This window comes from Dendrobates tinctorius, unplaced genomic scaffold, assembly GCF_039654945.1.
Source record: "Dendrobates tinctorius isolate UK_male_01 unplaced genomic scaffold, ASM3965494v1 ptg000129l, whole genome shotgun sequence".
NCBI lineage: Eukaryota > Metazoa > Chordata > Amphibia > Anura > Dendrobatidae > Dendrobates > Dendrobates tinctorius.
Genome location: NW_027361797.1, coordinates 686,561 through 706,933, shown reverse-complemented (window position 1 = coordinate 706,933; position 20,373 = coordinate 686,561). Strand labels below are relative to the sequence as shown.

Here is a 20,373-nt window from a genome sequence, read left to right as displayed (position 1 = left end):
GCTCGATGGCACAGCTGCCTGTGACCAAAGTGACGAGAGGATAATGGAGATTTTGAATCTCTGCGTACACTTTTGGACACTGGACACTTGTGGATTGTGTGCGGCCCACTGATATCTGAGCGCTATGTGACACGCTCGATGGCACAGCTGCCTGTGACCAAAGTGACGAGAGGATAATGGAGATTTGGAATCTCTGCGTACACGTTTGGACACTGGACACTTGTGGATTGTGTGCGGCCCACTGATATCTGAGCGCTATGTGACACGCTCGATGGCACAGCTGCCTGTGACCAAAGTGACGAGAGGATAATGGAGATTTTGAATCTCTGCGTACACTTGTGGACAGTGGACACTTGTGGATTGTGTGCGGCCCACTGATATCTGAGCGCTATGTGACACGCTCGATGGCACAGCTGCCTGTGACCAAAGTGACGAGAGGATAATGGAGATTTTGAATCTCTGCGTACACTTGTGGACACTTGTGGATTGTGTGCGGCCCACTGATATCTGAGCGCTATGTGACACGCTCGATGGCACAGCTGCCTGTGACCAAAGTGACGAGAGGATAATGGAGATTTTGAATCTCTGCGTACACTTGTGGACAGTGGACACTTGTGGATTGTGTGCGGCCCACTGATATCTGAGCGCTATGTGACACGCTCGATGGCACAGCTGCCTGTGACCAAAGTGACGAGAGGATAATGGAGATTTTGAATCTCTGCGTACACTTGTGGACAGTGGACACTTGTGGATTGTGTGCGGCCCACTGATATCTGAGCGCTATGTGACACGCTCGATGGCACAGCTGCCTGTGACCAAAGTGACGAGAGGATAATGGAGATTTTGAATCTCTGCGTACACTTTTGGACACTGGACACTTGTGGATTGTGTGCGGCCCACTGATATCTGAGCGCTATGTGACACGCTCGATGGCACAGCTGCCTGTGACCAAAGTGACGAGAGGATAATGGAGATTTTGAATCTCTGCGTACACTTGTGGACAGTGGACACTTGTGGATTGTGTGCGGCCCACTGATATCTGAGCGCTATGTGACACGCTCGATGGCACAGCTGCCTGTGACCAAAGTGACGAGAGGATAATGGAGATTTTGAATCTCTGCGTACACTTTTGGACACTGGACACTTGTGGATTGTGTGCGGCCCACTGATATCTGAGCGCTATGTGACACGCTCGATGGCACAGCTCCCTGTGACCAAAGTGACGAGAGGATAATGGAGATTTTGAATCTCTGCGTACACTTTTGGACAGTGGACACTTGTGGATTGTGTGCGGCCCACTGATATCTGAGCGCTATGTGACACGCTCGATGGCACAGCTGCCTGTGACCAAAGTGACGAGAGGATAATGGAGATTTTGAATCTCTGCGTACACTTGTGGACAGTGGACACTTGTGGATTGTGTGCGGCCCACTGATATCTGAGCGCTATGTGACACGCTCGATGGCACAGCTGCCTGTGACCAAAGTGACGAGAGGATAATGGAGATTTTGAATCTCTGCGTACACTTTTGGACACTGGACACTTGTGGATTGTGTGCGGCCCACTGATATCTGAGCGCTATGTGACACGCTCGATGGCACAGCTGCCTGTGACCAAAGTGACGAGAGGATAATGGAGATTTTGAATCTCTGCGTACACTTTTGGACACTGGACACTTGTGGATTGTGTGCGGCCCACTGATATCTGAGCGCTATGTGACACGCTCGATGGCACAGCTGCCTGTGACCAAAGTGACGAGAGGATAATGGAGATTTTGAATCTCTGCGTACACTTTTGGACACTGGACACTTGTGGATTGTGTGCGGCCCACTGATATCTGAGCGCTATGTGACACGCTCGATGGCACAGCTGCCTGTGACCAAAGTGACGAGAGGATAATGGAGATTTTGAATCTCTGCGTACACTTTTGGACACTGGACACTTGTGGATTGTGTGCGGCCCACTGATATCTGAGCGCTATGTGACACGCTCGATGGCACAGCTGCCTGTGACCAAAGTGACGAGAGGATAATGGAGATTTTGAATCTCTGCGTACACTTGTGGACAGTGGACACTTGTGGATTGTGTGCGGCCCACTGATATCTGAGCGCTATGTGACACGCTCGATGGCACAGCTGCCTGTGACCAAAGTGACGAGAGGATAATGGAGATTTTGAATCTCTGCGTACACTTTTGGACACTGGACACTTGTGGATTGTGTGCGGCCCACTGATATCTGAGCGCTATGTGACACGCTCGATGGCACAGCTGCCTGTGACCAAAGTGACGAGAGGATAATGGAGATTTTGAATCTCTGCGTACACTTTTGGACACTGGGCACTTGTGGATTGTGTGCGGCCCACTGATATCTGAGCGCTATGTGACACGCTCGATGTCACAGCTGCCTGTGACCAAAGTGACGAGAGGATAATGGAGATTTTGAATCTCTGCGTACACTTTTGGACACTGGACACTTGTGGATTGTGTGCGGCCCACTGATATCTGAGCGCTATGTGACACGCTCGATGGCACAGCTGCCTGTGACCAAAGTGACGAGAGGATAATGGAGATTTTGAATCTCTGCGTACACTTTTGGACAGTGGACACTTGTGGATTGTGTGCGGCCCACTGATATCTGAGCGCTATGTGACACGCTCGATGGCACAGCTGCCTGTGACCAAAGTGACGAGAGGATAATGGAGATTTTGAATCTCTGCGTACACTTGTGGACAGTGGACACTTGTGGATTGTGTGCGGCCCACTGATATCTGAGCGCTATGTGACACGCTCGATGGCACAGCTGCCTGTGACCAAAGTGACGAGAGGATAATGGAGATTTTGAATCTCTGCGTACACTTTTGGACACTGGACACTTGTGGATTGTGTGCGGCCCACTGATATCTGAGCGCTATGTGACACGCTCGATGGCACAGCTGCCTGTGACCAAAGTGACGAGAGGATAATGGAGATTTTGAATCTCTGCGTACACTTGTGGACAGTGGACACTTGTGGATTGTGTGCGGCCCACTGATATCTGAGCGCTATGTGACACGCTCGATGGCACAGCTGCCTGTGACCAAAGTGACGAGAGGATAATGGAGATTTTGAATCTCTGCGTACACTTTTGGACACTGGACACTTGTGGATTGTGTGCGGCCCACTGATATCTGAGCGCTATGTGACACGCTCGATGGCACAGCTGCCTGTGACCAAAGTGACGAGAGGATAATGGAGATTTTGAATCTCTGCGTACACTTGTGGACAGTGGACACTTGTGGATTGTGTGCGGCCCACTGATATCTGAGCGCTATGTGACACGCTCGATGGCACAGCTGCCTGTGACCAAAGTGACGAGAGGATAATGGAGATTTTGAATCTCTGCGTACACTTGTGGACAGTGGACACTTGTGGATTGTGTGCGGCCCACTGATAGCTGAGCGCTATGTGACACGCTCGATGGCACAGCTCCCTGTGACCAAAGTGACGAGAGGATAATGGAGATTTTGAATCTCTGCGTACACTTTTGGACAGTGGACACTTGTGGATTGTGTGCGGCCCACTGATATCTGAGCGCTATGTGACACGCTCGATGGCACAGCTGCCTGTGACCAAAGTGACGAGAGGATAATGGAGATTTTGAATCTCTGCGTACACTTGTGGACAGTGGACACTTGTGGATTGTGTGCGGCCCACTGATATCTGAGCGCTATGTGACACGCTCGATGGCACAGCTGCCTGTGACCAAAGTGACGAGAGGATAATGGAGATTTTGAATCTCTGCGTACACTTTTGGACACTGGACACTTGTGGATTGTGTGCGGCCCACTGATATCTGAGCGCTATGTGACACGCTCGATGGCACAGCTGCCTGTGACCAAAGTGACGAGAGGATAATGGAGATTTTGAATCTCTGCGTACACTTTTGGACACTGGACACTTGTGGATTGTGTGCGGCCCACTGATATCTGAGCGCTATGTGACACGCTCGATGGCACAGCTGCCTGTGACCAAAGTGACGAGAGGATAATGGAGATTTTGAATCTCTGCGTACACTTTTGGACACTGGACACTTGTGGATTGTGTGCGGCCCACTGATATCTGAGCGCTATGTGACACGCTCGATGGCACAGCTGCCTGTGACCAAAGTGACGAGAGGATAATGGAGATTTTGAATCTCTGCGTACACTTTTGGACACTGGACACTTGTGGATTGTGTGCGGCCCACTGATATCTGAGCGCTATGTGACACGCTCGATGGCACAGCTGCCTGTGACCAAAGTGACGAGAGGATAAGGGAGATTGGATTGCTTTTAAAAAAGCAGTTTGCGGAGCAGTGGGTAAACAGCAATGCCAGCGTGTCAGGAAGCCTTAAAAGGCAGCCCAACAACCAACACCACTGATACACCACAATATAGCCTCCCCTTGCACTGCACACACAGTGACTTGTGTGTTGTGCAGGCCAAATCGCTAGCAGCAGAAGCAGTTTTTTTGTCTTCTTCCCTGCCTAACGCTCTCCCTACAGAATCAGCAGCAACCTCTCCCTATACTAAGATCGGCAGAAGTGAGATGGCGGTCGGCGTGCACGCCCTTTTATACCCCCTGTGACGCCCACCAAAGCAAGCCAATCACGTTGCCCACATTGTCCGTGGATCCTGATTGGCTGAAAAAGAGCGCAAAACAAACTTTTGAAACGCGACTTTGGCGTAAGTCGCCGACCTCGTGGCCGACCTCATCCTAGGGTCGGGTTTCGTTTCATGAAACCCGACTTTGCCAAAAGTCGGCGACTTTTGAATTTTTTCGACCCGTTTCGCTCAACTCTATTCAAGACAGCGTAAACTTATCAGTCTGTCGGCTTCTTGATTGCAGCGTCTCGGTCTCCAATTGTGGCGCCGCCACCAGCAGCACGTGACATCCTAGAGTTGTACTGAGTAGACGGAGGTCCGGTTCTCGATGCAAGCGGGGAGTCTCTGTTGTCCTAGATTGGCTCCTGTTCCCACGGTTTCCTCGTATAGGGATCAGTTCAATGGGTGATACCGCCAGAGCATGGCTCTGCTCTGCGGTATATGCGGTTGTGGAGTCGGGTAGTTCTGGCCTAGTCACCAGTCCTCGGCGGGACCTTACTCACGCAGTAGTCACTGTTCTCAAGTGTGTGTCACCTCCAGGAACGGGAGACAGCAGAGGCTTAGCAGTCTGTCATACCCGAACAGTGGACACAGTCACAGGGGATATGACAGATGGGCCTGCACACGCGATACTCTGCTGACAAGGCCTGCACCTCACCCTGCTGTGCGCTCAGTCTTCCCGCCCGGTCTCCTGTCCTTTTCCCATGCACAGCCCTTTTTATGTCAGACCCGCACCCTACTGTCCAGTGCAAAGGTCGGTCCGGGTCGGAAAGCTCTCCCCCGTGCAACACTGGTGACAGTCCCGGAACTGGCGCAAGAGAGGTACCCCCGGTCCGGTTCATCTTCTTACATACAGTTGTGGCCAAAAGTATTGACACTCCTGCAATTCTGTCAGATAATACTCAGTTTCTTCCTGAAAATGATTGCAATCACAAATTCTTTGGTATTATTATCTTCATTTAATTTGACAAAAGTATTGGCACCCTCAGCCTACTACTTGGTTGCATAACCTTTAGCCAAAATAACTGCGACCAACCGCTTCCGGTAACCATCACTGAGTTTCTTACAATGCTCTGCTGGAATTTTAGACCATTCTTCTTTGGCAAACTGCTCCAGGTCCCTGATATTTAGAGGGTGCCTTCTCCAAACTGCCATTTTTAGATCTCTCCACAGGTGTTCTATGGGATTCAGGTCTGGACTCATTGCTGGCCACCTTAGAAGTCTCCAGTGCTTTCTCTCAAACCATTTTCTAGTGCTTTTTAAAGTGTGTTTTGGGTCATTGTCCTGCTGAAAGCTGGAAGACCCATGACCTCTGAGAGAGACCCAGTTTTCTCACACTGGGCCCTACATTATGCTGAAAAATTTGTTGGTAGTCTTCAGACTTCATAAAGCCATGCACACGGTCAAGCAGTCCAGTGCCAGAGGCAGCAAAGCAACCCAAAACATCAGGGAACCTCCGCCATGTTTGACTGTAGGGACCGTGTTCTTTTCTTTGAATGCCTCTTTTTTTCTCCTGTAAACTCTATGTTGATGCCTTTGCCCAAAAAGCTCTACTTTTGTCTCATCTGACCAGAGAACATTCTTCCAAAACGTTTTAGGCTTTTTCAGGTAAGTTTCGGCAAACTCCAGCCTGGCTTTTTTATGTCTCGGGGTAAGAAGTGGGGTCTTCCTGGGTCTCCTACCATACAGTCCCTTTTCATTCAGATGCCGACGGATAGTACGGGTTGACTCTGTTGTATCCTCGGACTGCAGGGCAGCTTGAACTTGTTTGGATGTTAGTCGAGGTTCTTTATCCAACATCCGCACAATCTTGCGTTGAAATCTCTTGTCAATTTTTCTTTTCCATCCACATCTAGGGAGGTTAGCCACAGTGCCATGGGCTTTAAACTTCTTGATGACACTGCGCACGGTATACACAGGAACATTCAGGTCTTTGGAGATGGACTTGCAGCCTTGAGATTGATCATGCTTCCTCACAATTTGGTTTCTCAAGTCCTCAGTTCTTTGGTCTTCTTTCTTTTCTCCATGCTCAATGTGGTACACACAAGGACACAAGACAGAGGTTGAGTCAACTTTCATCCAGGTCAACTGGCTGCAAGTGTGATTTAGTTATTGCCAACACCTGTTAGGTGCCACAGGTAAGTTACAGGTGCTGTTAATTACACAAATTAGAGAAGCATCACATGATTTTTCGAACAGTGCCAATACTTTTGTCCACCCTCTTTTTTATGTTTGGTGTGGAATTATATCCAATTTGGCTTTAGGACAATTCTTTTTGTGTTTTTTCATTTAAGACAAATTAAATGAAGATAATAATACCAAAGAATTTGTGTTTGTAATCATTTTCAGGAAGAAACTGAGTATTATCTGACAGAATTGCAGGGGTGTCAATACTTTTAGCCACAACTGTATGCTAATGGGGTATGGTCTAAAAGTACAAATACGTGTCAAATAGGGAACAATCTCACCAGATTATGGAGGCACATTTGTGGTTGTTCCTTAAGAACCCCTCATATGCAGGTACAGGAGGGAGTCTTCAAGCCCACAAACTCCCAGTAGCCAAGAGTTCAAACGAATTAATTCTCCATTACTCCATTAGTATACACCATCCTTATCTTCTATGCTTGAACACCATGGGTCATACCAAGCTAGATAGTTACTACATTGGGGTGTTGCGTACCAGGAAATATATATATATATATATATATATACACAGACACTGACATACTGATCACTTCTATAGATTAGTTTTGTCACTTGTGTATCAGTTATTGGTGGGTTTCCCATTTATCTTGCTACAATTAAATCAGGTCCCTTTAATAAATACATGGCTGAGACTATGAAGAGGAGGAATGAAGGAGTGAGCAGATTGGAGGCAGCACCCAGGACCCTTGGCAGCCCCACTAGAGTTGGCATGTGTGATATCGGAATATGGTTATTTCTAATTGCTATAAATTGCTATAAATGTAATCTGCACAGACAGCCATGAACAATTCAATCATCTTTATTGATCTGGTCAAGACATGTTAAAAAAACAGTTATTCCACCGAGGCCCAGTTTATCTGTGCTTTGACACAGAAGCCAGGAACTTGTCCCAAGCGCCCTGAGCAACAGGAGTAAATTCTCCGGGGAAGTGGGCAGACAGGCCCACCTGAATGGAGTGGGACAGCTTCTACAAGAGAAAGAAATTGGCATTAGGAATCAAAATGGAACCACATTTATATTAGTTCCATATTTTAACTGCTTTAATTTAGGTCTAGTTATTACAATTTTGAGCCATTAAAATAAAGTGTTAACTTTTTTTATAATCTGCAATGCGACATTATTAGTTATTTACGCAAAAATGCTAAAAAATGCTAACTTTTTTAAAAGGCATAAACTGTATATATACCGTTTATATATATATATATATATATATATATATTTTTTTTTTTTTTTTTTTTTTTTTGCATGCACCACACCTTATACCTATTATTTTTATTCATGAAATTAAGTAAATGTTTATTTTTAAGTAATTTAAATGTTATGTTAATTTATTAAAACATTGTTATTATTTATTATAGCGCCATTTATTCCATGGTGCTTCACATGTGAAAATACATTAATATTTACCCATAAATTAGATTTTATTAATCTTCCCCATAGTATTTTGAATTAATTACTTACTCTGAAGTTGGCAGGGTCAATGTTGAGCTTCAGTTCATGCAGGTCACTGAGGGAGGGCAGAGCATGATCAAGGTCATCCACGTGCTGGGCAGCATTGCCAATGGCCATCACAATCTTTCCTCCAAGGCTGTGGAGATCCTTGGAGCCTTGGCTCAGGTCTAAGTGGCTGAAGTCGGTTTTGGTCTGAGGGCTGCTCAAGAACATCCTGTGGGAAAGGAACATGTACAACTGATAGGCTGCACAGGTAGATGGATGGTGATTACAATGCAACCGTGATGGGCACAAAAGTATTCTCGGAGCGATACTTTTACTGGCTAACCAGAAAAATTATATATATATAAAACACCATAATGCAAAATGGACAACAAAGGATAGCAATTGCTATACGCACTGGAAGCAAATTTAGAAGTGCTGTTCATTATGTAAGCTATATTACCTGTACAGAGCATCTGCTCCAAAGTCTTCAGCATTGGCAGAGATCTTGGCTGCCAGGGAGGAGATGGCAGCTTTTTCAGCCTCGGAGAAAGTCATGGTTGCTTCAGGTAAGTGCAGATGAGCTGGAGAGTCCCTGACACAGGGCTCCTGTCAAGCACTTTTTAAAGGAAACGGAACATGGTCAACAATAAGCAAAGACATTGTCATTGGCTTCCTGGGAGTTACACCCATCTTTGAAAAAAAAAGAAAAACAGCAAAAAAGCAAGTTATGAGGGCGTGGCCTGGAGCTCAATGCAGGAGGACGTGTGAGCTCTGTGCTCCCATGAAGCCGTTTGGAAAAAGCGACAGATAAAGCTTTAAAGAGTGCCTTTTATCAGAAGACCCGGATTGCTGCCACCACCAGGATCATTTTGAGACCCTTTTTGAAGATTTCTGATGGATATTAATGAATATACAGCTTTGGAAGCCAGCAGTGAGGAGTAATGCAGGCAGTGACTCAGCAAAATCTCCTGCCTTGAGAGTGGGGGAACCACCATCGCTGAGGCGCAGGAACTGTAACCAACTGATCTGGGGAAGTTGCTCGGTCCTGCTCCACTGTTGGAGACTAGTGTTGAGAAATTATTGCTAAGAAGAAAAGTGCTGCAGGATCCGACAGCAATGGGGAGCGTGTGGAGCTGAGGAGAGCTGGAGGAGAGGAGCACAGCAGAACAGACGACTGGGAAACTGGTGGTGTTTGGAGGAAGCATTCCTTACAGCTACAGGTTGCTGTGGAGAAAGTCGTGCCCAATATTATCCACATTGCTGGTTTGTTCTAACATATAGCATCCTATTTGAGCATTTGTGAGTATAGCAAGCTGTCTGTTGTGTAACTGAGTATTTGCCACTGACATTTTCTACTACCTGTACTGGCTAGTTCTTAGCAGTGACATTACCTAACACACGGTATCTTGTCATAACTGATCTGAAAAGAGATTATCTATTATTTGCACTGACTAGTATTTAGCAGTAATAACAGCCCTGTGTATGGAAGAATGGATTGCAGAGGATTGGAATGAATGACATTGCTGCCACTTACTGGTTCCTTTAGGCATAACTTGAGGAATCCACTTTCATTGTAAATTACCTCTCTATGACCAGTTGCCTATGAAACTATGAATAATTTCTAAATGACTTGATTTTTCCATTCTCCCTGATTGAGTTACATTTAAACCAGATTTATAAAATGGGTAAATCTACTAAAATGCAAACTGAAGAGGCAGCCAAAACCACTAAAACCCCCAAAAAGGGTCAAGAGAAAGAGAGATCTAGAAAACAACGCTCTCTGGATATCCAATCCAGTTAATCAAACTGTGCAAATAAACAAAGCTCTTCTTCTCTTGCGCATTGGTCTGATAGCGACGAGGAAGAGGATTCTACATTTGAAGAGACAAGCCTTAAAGATTATATTAAAACCCTACCTACTACAGAATGCATAAGGAATCTCTTTAAAGACTTTACCCTAAGCAATAAAGAAGAAATAGCGGATCTTAAAAAAGATGTCAGGCAGGTTTACACAAGAGTGCAGCACTTGGAAGGAACTTGTGATCAGATATCCACACACTCCGAACGTGTTACCGAAATTTTAATTGATAATCAAAAGGAGAGCTTCCTACAAAAAATTCATATACATTAGATGACCTAGAGAATAGGTCAAGAAGGAACAATTTGAGAATCAGAGGGCTTCCTGAAAAAACTTTGGATAAGGACATTTCATCTACTCTTATCAACATATTCAAGGATTTGTTGGGCAATGATGACTCCAATACTATATGCATTGAAAGGGCCCATAGAGTCTATAGGCCCAAAAATATAAGCCTAGACAAACCTAGCGATGTACTCTGTTGTATACAAAGCTTTAAAATTAAAGAAGAAATCTATCACAGATCACGGCAAGCAGCTAAAATTGAATATGAGGACAATGAGATCCAAATTTTTCAAGATCTTTCAAAACTCACTTTAGATCTCAGAAGACAACTTCAACCTCTGAGTAGGACCCTCAGAGACAGAAACATAGCTTATAGATGGATGTTTCCATTCGGACTTGCTATCTCCCTAGACAATAAAACCTTGATTATAAGAACACCGGAGGATCTACCTTATGTCCTGAATAAACTGGACCTCTCTCAACTTCAACTACCAGATTGGACAACTGCAGAAGAATTACTCAAATTCCCGCCATTACCAGTACATGACAAATGGTCTAATACTGCACCAAATAAGCCTAAGAAAATCAGAAGGTTGAATGCGGACGCTAACAAAATGTCTAATGGAAGCAACAAGGATGGTGAAGGTTGCAACACTCCGAATCCAGAAGGATTGGCCTAGCTCTTGGAGTCACGAACTCTTCACCAGTTCTAAATAATGTGTTTCTATGTTTATACGCCTTTTTGTTTATTTACAATTCATTGTGTTTAATAACATAAGCTAGTTAACAGAAAAAGTTTAATACTTGATATATTCTGGTTTTAGTCCTTTTATAATGCAAGACTCTGTCAGGATTGGCACTCGCATCTTCTTTCTTTTTCTCTATTACGTTCTTCTCTTGTCTTTTGCCCTGCTTTTTCATTCTCCTTTTCCCTCTACCCTTCAGGGCTGCCTCTCCCTTAGACCTTTGATCGACAGGTCCACGCCCACACAGATCTGGCGATCTTTATTTGCTATCTTCTCTGGCTGGATACCAATGGATACTTATCCAACCAGTAGCAAACTGTGAACTTAAGACCGATCCGCAATCCGTCCCAATTTTTTTTTTTGATTAACATGTTTTCTTCAAATACGTTAATAACTGTTACCCCCAGTTGTAAGTTTTTCCCCTTAGGTCCTATTGGTAGCCTCTTACACAATGTCTCCAACTACAAACCATACATATGGCCAATCTAAACAAAGCAACCTTCAATGTTAAAGGCATAAATGTTCCACGGAAAAGACCACAAATACTGAGACATTTAGAGAAAAATAAAGTGGATGTAATCTTTTTTCAAGAAACCGATTTCAAGAGAACATATACTCCCATAACCAAAAATAAAACATACACTAAATGGTACAACTCCACCTCTCCAAATAAAAGAAATAAAGGGGTTTCCATTGTTATTAGCAAGAATCTCCCTTTTGTATTTAAAGATGCTTTCCTTGATGGAGACGGGAGATATCTTTTTCTGAAATGCATGATCTACAACAAGACTTACATTTTAATTAATATATATGCCCCGAATGTGAATCACCTCCCCTTTTTCAAAAAAAAATTTTGGCTTTTGAATAATTTTGTTGAAGGCGTACCAATTCTGAGAGGCGATTTCAACATTCCCCTACACCCCCCTCTCAACACCTCTAATGGGCAATCATCCATACCACATAAAACAACTAGATACATAAAAAAAGCACTGATGGGTCTTCTGCTGGATATATGGAGAATAATACACCCCTCAACGAGGGATTATTCGTTCTTCTCGTCAGTACATAAAAAATACTCGAGAATCGACTATCTATTCATACCACATGACCTAATAAGCTCGGTTAGAAAGACCTCTTACGATAATGTAATATACTCGGACCATGCCCCATTGTTCACCAACATCATCCTAAGTAACACAAAAAAAGTGCCTTTAATTGAAAACTTAACAATAATTTAATATACGATACTGAGTCTCAAGAATCCATAAGGAAGAATATTAAACAATTTTTTTTGGAGAACAGTAGTAACGACATCTCTGACTGTAATGTTTGGGAGGCACACAAAGCGGTGCTCAGGAGTTATCTTTTAGAATTGGACTCTAGGAAAAAAAGAAAAAGAGAAACTCACAACCTCACTACTATCCCAAATAAAAGTATTAGAGAAGAACCATAAAATCTCTCTAGAAGCCTCCTTAGAAAAAGATCTTTTTAGACTCAGAGCAGAACTCAGAGAACTGCTGAGACAAGAATCTGAAAAATACTTGCAATATTCAAGATTTAAAATATACACCCAGGCTAATAAGTGCGGTAAGAATCTGGCGAACCTGGTTAAAAAGAAAATTAATTCAGCTTATAGACAAAAGATTAAAGATTTGCAAGATCAAATACATCACAAAACGGAGGAAATAGCAAATATTTTTAGCTTATTTTATTCAAACCTTTACAATCTAAAAACAAAATATTCCGCAGATCCGAAAAGGAAATCTGAACTCATGAATAAATACCTACAAACAATAGACCTACCTAAACTAACACCCCAGCAAATACACTCTCTAGATAACCCAATCACAATGGATGAACTTGAATCTGTCATCAAAACAAGCTCCAAAGGGAAAAGTCCAGGCCCAGATGGATACTCTACAGAGTATTATAAAATTTTCAGAGAGGAACTCTCCCCATATTTATTGAAATATTTTAATAATATAACAAGAGCCAATACATTTAAAACGGAAGCACTCTCAGCCCATATTGCTCTTATCTGGAAAGAAGGTAAGGACCCAACCCTTTGTGGCAGCTATAGGCCAATCTCATTGATTAACAACGATATCAAGTTGTATGCAAGGATTTTGGCCAAAAGGGTACAGAGCCTCTTGTCGTATTTGATCAACCTCGACCAGGTAAGCTTTGTAGGCGGTAGAGAGGCCAAAGATAACATTATTAAAACCCTGAACATAATTCACTTTACAAAATGAAAAAATATTCAAACCGCTCTTCTTTCATCTGATGCCGGAAAGGCTTTTGATCGAATTGATTGGGAGTATATGGAAAAAACATTAATGAAGTTTGGCTTTCCTGATTCCTTCATAGGAAAAAATCCTTGCTCTATATTCCCATCCAACAGCTTGACTGAAAATCAATAATAATGTTTCTCCTAGCTTTGGGATAAAGAACGGGACAAGACAGGGGTGCCCTCTCTCCCCACTCCTATTTGTACTGGTTATGGAAACCTTTCTACAAAAAATTAGACAAAATCCCAAAATACAAGGTGTAAGATGTGACAAAGAACATAAAAAAAAACGCATTTGCGGATGATGTTCTTTTTTACTTAAAAGACCCCTGGCAATCTATCAAACCACTAACTGAAGAAATACGTGAATTTGGGCTAGTATCAAACTTCAAGATAAATTTTGCTAAATCAGAAATGTTAAACATTAATGTCAACCAGGAAGATTGGACCCTCTTATCTAATAAATCTCCATTCAGAAATAATTGCTCTAATATTACATTTTTAGGGCCCAAGATAAACAACTCCATTTCCTCCTTATATAATCTTAATTTTATACCTCTAATTCATAACCTGGAGCGAGGCGTTTCCACATGGAGGGAGTTGCCTATTTACTGGTTTAGCAGAATTAATATCGTGAAAATGATTACTCTACCCAAAATACTTTATTTCCTTCAAGTGTTACCTATTGATATTCCACAATCCTTTTTTCAAAAAATTAAAACCCTAGTCTCCAAATTTATTTGGCAAAATAAAAGTAGTAAGTAAAAAAAGTGTAGTCAGCTTACCCGTCTGCAAAGCAATCCCCAAGCCTGCCAACGCCCAGCACGGACTGTGGTGAGCATCCACATGAATTAGGAGCAAGAGGAAGAAAAAAAAATTGATCCAGCTGGAGACGGAGGCGGCTGCAATTAACAAAGCTTTATTGGACAACTTAAAAATATGTTGGTTCTAAAAAATTTCTTATAGCAAACACCAAGCACACCAGTGAGGAGGATCAACGCGTTTCAACTAAAAAATAGTCTTAGTCATGATCTGCCTGCTAATACATTGAGAAACTATATATAGAGTGCACATGACATTGATTGGACAGACAATTAAAAATGCAAAAAAGCATATACAAATTGAGAAGAAAAAAAAAAAAAACCCAAATATTACTTGGTCAAGAATCATCATGGATAACAGTGAATTAGGATAAAACATTTCCTTATAAGATACTGCATGAACAGTGTTCAGTATAATTTTATTAAATCTTGTCTGGCATTGAGACCACGGGGAATACGGGTGTCAAGCATAAACATCCAGTATGTTTCACGGTTAAATAATTTCTGTTGTAAATTACCTCCTCTCGGAGGTTTGTAAACCTTTTCAATTCCACAAAATCTAAAACTACTTAAATTGCCTTGGGGAACACATTGTAAAAATGTCTTGACACAGCTGAGGCGGACAGGGCTTGAGAATTTACAGCATCTGATAAATGTCTCCTGATCCGCACCTTCAGCGGACAAGTAGTGCAGCCGACATACTGAACTTTGCATGCAGTACATTCTATAAGATACACCACATTCTCAGTGTTGCAATTAAGGTAATCATGTATGTCAAATTGCTTTTGATTACATGAAGACAAAAATGTATTTGTTTTATAAAAATAATTGCATGTTTTGCAACGGTTAGCTCCACATCTAAAGAATCCTGTGGCGTCCAGCCAAGTAGCTCTATTAGTATCCCGAGGAGAGCTGAGGAATAAGCTTGGAGACAGGATCAAACCCAGGGTAGGAGCTCGTTTTGCTACAAACTTGATGTCACAATGCATTAATATTTGTTTCAATCTGTCATCTTGTTTCAGCATTGGTGAATGTTTTTTAATGATATCTACAATTTGTCCATATTGCAAACTGTAAGGAGTACTGAATACTACATTATTATTATTATAGTTCTTTTCATTTTTATGTGAATTATTCTGAATAAATCTACCTTTTTTGGTTGTTAATAAATTTTTACGATCTGTCTGTAGAATTCTTTCACGTGCATTATCTAAATTCCATTTGGGATATCCTCTTTGTGAAAGTCGCTCACAAGTTTTCTCTGTTTCTGCCAAAAATGCATCATTTTCAGAACAATTACGTCTTATCCTAATAAGCTCACCATATGGAATATTTTTTAAGACATGTTTTGGATGGCAAGAGTTGGCCCTAAGAATAGAATTACTTGAGGTTGGCTTTCTATAGGGAGTGATCTCAACGGTATGTTTAGATACATTACCTCTGAGATTCAGATCCAAAAAATTAGTATTTTTTTTCTGAAAAGAATAAGTAAATTTCAGATGATATTCATTGTCATTGATATAATCTACGAATTTTTCAGCCTCCTTTTGTGTGCCTCTCCATATCAGATCGTCTATATAACGACCGTACCAAACAATATGTTTGCATATATCATTATTATCGTCATAAATATGACTTTCTTCCCATTTGAGCATAACAATGTTGGCTAAGGAAGGTGAAAATTTCGCGCCCATACTGACGCCTTTCAGCTGTATGAAAAATCTGTTATCAAAACTAAAATAATTGTGGTTTAACAAAAAATCCACGGCAGATATCAAAATTTTTTTTATGTCATTACTGTAGGTAGAATATGTGTCTAGATAATATGTCAAACTAGATAATGCCACAGAGTGATGGATTGATGGATATAGACTCACTACATCGCATGTTAACCATGCATATTCCTCCTTCCAATGGAATTGATCAAAAACTGCAGTTACATATTTGGAATCACGTATATAGCTAGGTGTGTTTTGCACCAAAGGTTGCAGGCAATGGTCCACCCAAGATCCCAATATTTCCCCTATGGAACCAATGCCTGCAACTATTGGTCTCTACATCTTTGTGAATTTTAGGAAATGAATGATAGATTGGAGTGACAGGATGATCATTTTTCAAAAATTCTGCCAATCTGTCATCCAAAACATTCATATGGACGCCTTCCAGCAACAAATTATGAAGCAATGAATTATACTCATCAGTAGGATTAGAACTTAGTTCAAGATAGGTCTCCTTATTTTCCAAATCTAAAAAATTCAGTTTTTTGTAGAATCCTGCATCTAAAAGCACTATGGTGGCACCTTTGTCTGACTGCCTTATTATGAGATCCTGATTATTATGCAATTCTTTAAGTGCTTTTTTCTCACTTTTAGTTAAATTATAGTATTTATTTTTGGATTCCATATTAAGTTTATTAAGGTCAACTAATTCCTGTTCAATTAAATCCTGAAATTGGTCTAAGACCGCTGGTCTGAATTTTAATGGATAAAAAAGTGGATTGCTGACAGAAAAAGAATCATTAAGAGAAATGGGACCCACACATGATTCTCTTTCTAATGATTTTAAGCTAAGAAGTGCTTTCTGTTCCTGAAACATACGAATATCATCAGTAATAGGAGAATCAAGGTTATCTGTACAGGTAACATGTTTAGCAACATCATCTGTGAGAAAATGACATTTCACTGTCAGATTATGTGCAAATTTATTCAGATCAAGTAGAGTCTTAGATAAATCAAAGTCTGTCGTGGGAGAAAAGCTTAGACCCTTGCTGAGTACCGCAACCTGTTCTTCTGAGATCACATAGCTTGACAGATTCCAGACTGGAACCTCTAATAACGGCGATTCTTGTGCCGAATGGGATATCTTCCTCCCCCTGTGTTTACGGCCCGCACGTTTCCTGCGTTTTTTTGAAATCGCTCCACTGGTACTAGGAATGTTGGAAGCCGACCTCTGATCCACAGAATGTATACTGCTCGTTGAACCCATTGAAGAGTCTGAAAGTTCATCAGTAGTAGAAAAAAAAGAAATGTCCAAAGAATAATCTTTATCTTTAAAGCTCACTTTTCCTTTGGCAGAATCCCGTCTCTGTGCTTGTTTTTTTAAAATAGAATGTGGTCTAGTATTCCAATTATAAACTTTATTAGCAATGTAATCCTCTGTATCTCGTTTAAATTTTGATTTCTTAATGTCCATGATATGATTTTCCAACTTGGTAATATTGGTTTTCAATCTGTCATTGTAAAAGTTAAAATCTTTAGAACTGGTGTGCACCTCCAAAGAGCATTGCAGGCTCTTTATATCCTGTTTGACAGAATTCATTTCCATTCATTTGTGGAATTGAAAAGGTTTACAAACCACCTAGAGGAGGTAATTTACAACAGAAATTATTTAACCGTGAAACATACTGGATGTTTATGCTTGACACCCGTATTCCCCGTGGTCTCAATGCCAGACAAGATTTAATAAAATTATACTGAACACTGTTCATGCAGTATCTTATAAATAAATGTTTTATCCTAATTCACTGTTATCCATGATGATTCTTGACCAAGAAATATTTGGGTTTTTTTTTTTTTTTCTCAATTTGTATATGCTTTTTTGCATTTTTAATTGTCTGTCCAATCAATGTCATGTGCACTCTATATATAGTTTCTTAATGTACTAGCAGGTAGATTATGACTAAGACTATTTTTTAGTTGAAACGCGTTGATCCTCCTCACTGGTGTGCTTGGTGTTTGCTATAAGAAATTTTTTAGAACCAACATATTTTTAAGTTGTCCAATAAAGCTTTGCTAATTGCAGCCGCCTCCGTCTCCAGCTGGATCAATTTTTTTTTTTCTTCCTCTAACAAAAGTAGTAGGATCAAACACTCAACGCTAATAAAAAGGAAATGCAAAGGAGGGCTGGGTTTACCTGACTTTGAGAAATATAGACACGCCTCACATATGGTCAGAATAAGGGAAACAAGAATTTCTCCCCCTATGAAATTATGGGTCGACATCGAACTTAATCTTTTAAATATGAATATTGACCATTATCTTTGGTCAACACCATATAATAAATTTAAATATTGTGAGATCGAGAATCCTTTAACTAAACTCTCAATATCTATTTGGAACAGAACTAATAAAAAATACAATTTTGTTCCTAGCATTTGCACATATATGCCATTATTACACTTGATCCCGAATAGATACAGAGCCATTAAAAATAAAATAAAAAAACTAGGGACTCTCCCTTATATACATATTGGCCACTTTATTCAAAAAAATAGTATAGTGTCTACAAGTGAGCTCAGGACCATATTTAGAGGTGTTGTAATGTCAGAGACAGAGTTTGAAATTATAAAAGAAACAATTAGAACTCAGATTCCTAACATCTCCAATAACTTCACTGATAAATATACTCACAATATCTTTTTTGACTTTAGAACAAATAAAAAAATAATATCTAAAATTTTCAAATTACTCTGTGAGACGAAAGAACCTCCTAACTTCATTAGCAAATGGGAGAAAGAATTAAATATATTATCACCAGAGGAAATTGTGGCGCCCCTGAGGCTGCAGTCGCCACAAAGGTACAGCACCTCCTCCTGAGGTGTGGTACTCCATCATCCAGGTAAGGTGGAGGCTCCTAACCACGCTTCAACACCTGCATCCCTCACAACACAGTAGTTCAGCAAAGCCACATTGCGGCTCCCTGCTTGGAGTGTAGCAGAGCACCTTTGGTGGCTCCCTGCTTGGAACACTAAACGTGCTGGGAGGCGGGTGGAGTTAGAATACATAAAAGAGCGGGAAGGTTTAGGATTACAGTCAGTCAGACAGTCAGTGAGAGTGAGAGAGCAGAGATGGATGGATGAAGGAAGTGCTGCAGCAGGTCACAGTGACCTGGGCCTGCTGGCACAGGGAACAGAGGAAAGAAGGAGAGAGACTTAGACTGACATCCTAGCCTTCCATAAGAAGGGAAGAACCGTACGGAATATAAGGAGAATAAGAGGACGGTGGGAAACGGGTTAGAAGAGAACCCCTTCAAGTCCTAGGCGCAAGGCCGGGGCCCGGTCCCCGAGGTTGTTCGGATACTGATGATCCTGCAACAGACACCGGAGGAATAGGAAGCTGTAAATGCTATATTCCCACACAAGACTTGGGGGCACAACAGCAACTTGGATAGTGAGCCGGGACTCAGGAGTAAGGAGTCCCCGAAGCAGGCTACAGCTGTCTGCGGTACAAGTTGAGTTGATAGAACATCTGTCAGAAAGGAGGCACTCCAGTGTAACACAGTACTGGAAGTGCTTCACTCAAAGGCGCTATAGAGGAGGCGTTCAGAAAGGTACATGTTGGCGGAGTGTTGGAAGGGAGCATTCCATCTTGCTTGGAGGTTGACTGAGGCCCTGACCTGGAGGACACGGCACGGAGGCAGGCACCTGTGTGAACTGCAGACTGTGAGTAAAGCTTTGGAACTACATGCCCCGGTGTCCTCCATTTATTCCCGCACCAGCACACTCTGCACCGCTACATCTGGGTACCAGTTGCTACACTGCCTGCGCCTCTCCTCCATTACCACATCTTCACTGCCTTGGGACAACAGCTCCACCTGTGGGGAGCTTCACCATCTCGGCTGCACTACACCACCAGTCCCAGAGGATCTGCATGCAGCGTTGGCTTAAACATCTGTCTTGCCGAACACCACAGGTGGCGTCACGAACTATTCATAAACTCTATTCCACCATTCACTCATCCCCCTTTTTGCCATGGAGCCCCAGGGCTATGGGCCGGGTCACAGCTCCCCTGACATCTCCCTGTGAATCACAGGCCCGGTACCGAGTACCCCGCGAGCCATGGTCCCTGAGGGGGCGCTCCATTTTGGCATCATGAATGGAATGACGAGACCCGATGCCATCGGGTTCTGTGTGCCTAAGATTTGTTGGACTTAAAACTTGTGAGAATGTACTGAAGACCCATTTTAATAGACTGTAGAATGAATGACAAAAATGGCCATCAGCATGAAGAAGAAGGGCGTGACAATATGGGTGGTCCTAAGAAGAGACAGCGAACTGTCCTGGGCCTCCCCTGCCTTAATGTTTATGCAACTGCAACATGGCCCACCCCCTGAG

General features: G+C 42.2%; 1 protein-coding gene across 1 annotated transcript; it reads right to left on the bottom strand.

The window, feature by feature from the left end:
* Nucleotides 1–7,523: 7,523 nt before the first annotated feature.
* Nucleotides 7,524–9,152, bottom strand: LOC141047613 (hemoglobin subunit alpha-5-like). The gene is made up of 3 exons (XM_073542759.1): nucleotides 8,725–9,152; nucleotides 8,289–8,493; nucleotides 7,524–7,794 (listed from the first exon to the last, which is right to left on the bottom strand). The coding sequence occupies exons 1-3, from the start codon at nucleotides 8,817–8,819 to the stop codon at nucleotides 7,681–7,683; spliced, it is 414 nt and encodes a 137-aa protein (XP_073398860.1). The 5' UTR covers nucleotides 8,820–9,152; the 3' UTR covers nucleotides 7,524–7,680.
* Nucleotides 9,153–20,373: the final 11,221 nt, after the last annotated feature.

Coding starts and splice junctions, on each gene's coding strand:
- LOC141047613 (XM_073542759.1), bottom strand. CDS start 8,819: ATGACTTTCTCCGAGGCTGAAAAAGCTGCCATCTCCTCCCTGGCAGCC. Junction 8,494..8,724: donor GGAGCAGATGCTCTGTACAG/GTAATATAGCTT, acceptor CCTTTCCCACAG/GATGTTCTTGAGCAGCCCTC. Junction 7,795..8,288: donor TTGACCCTGCCAACTTCAGA/GTAAGTAATTAA, acceptor TTTCTCTTGTAG/AAGCTGTCCCACTCCATTCA.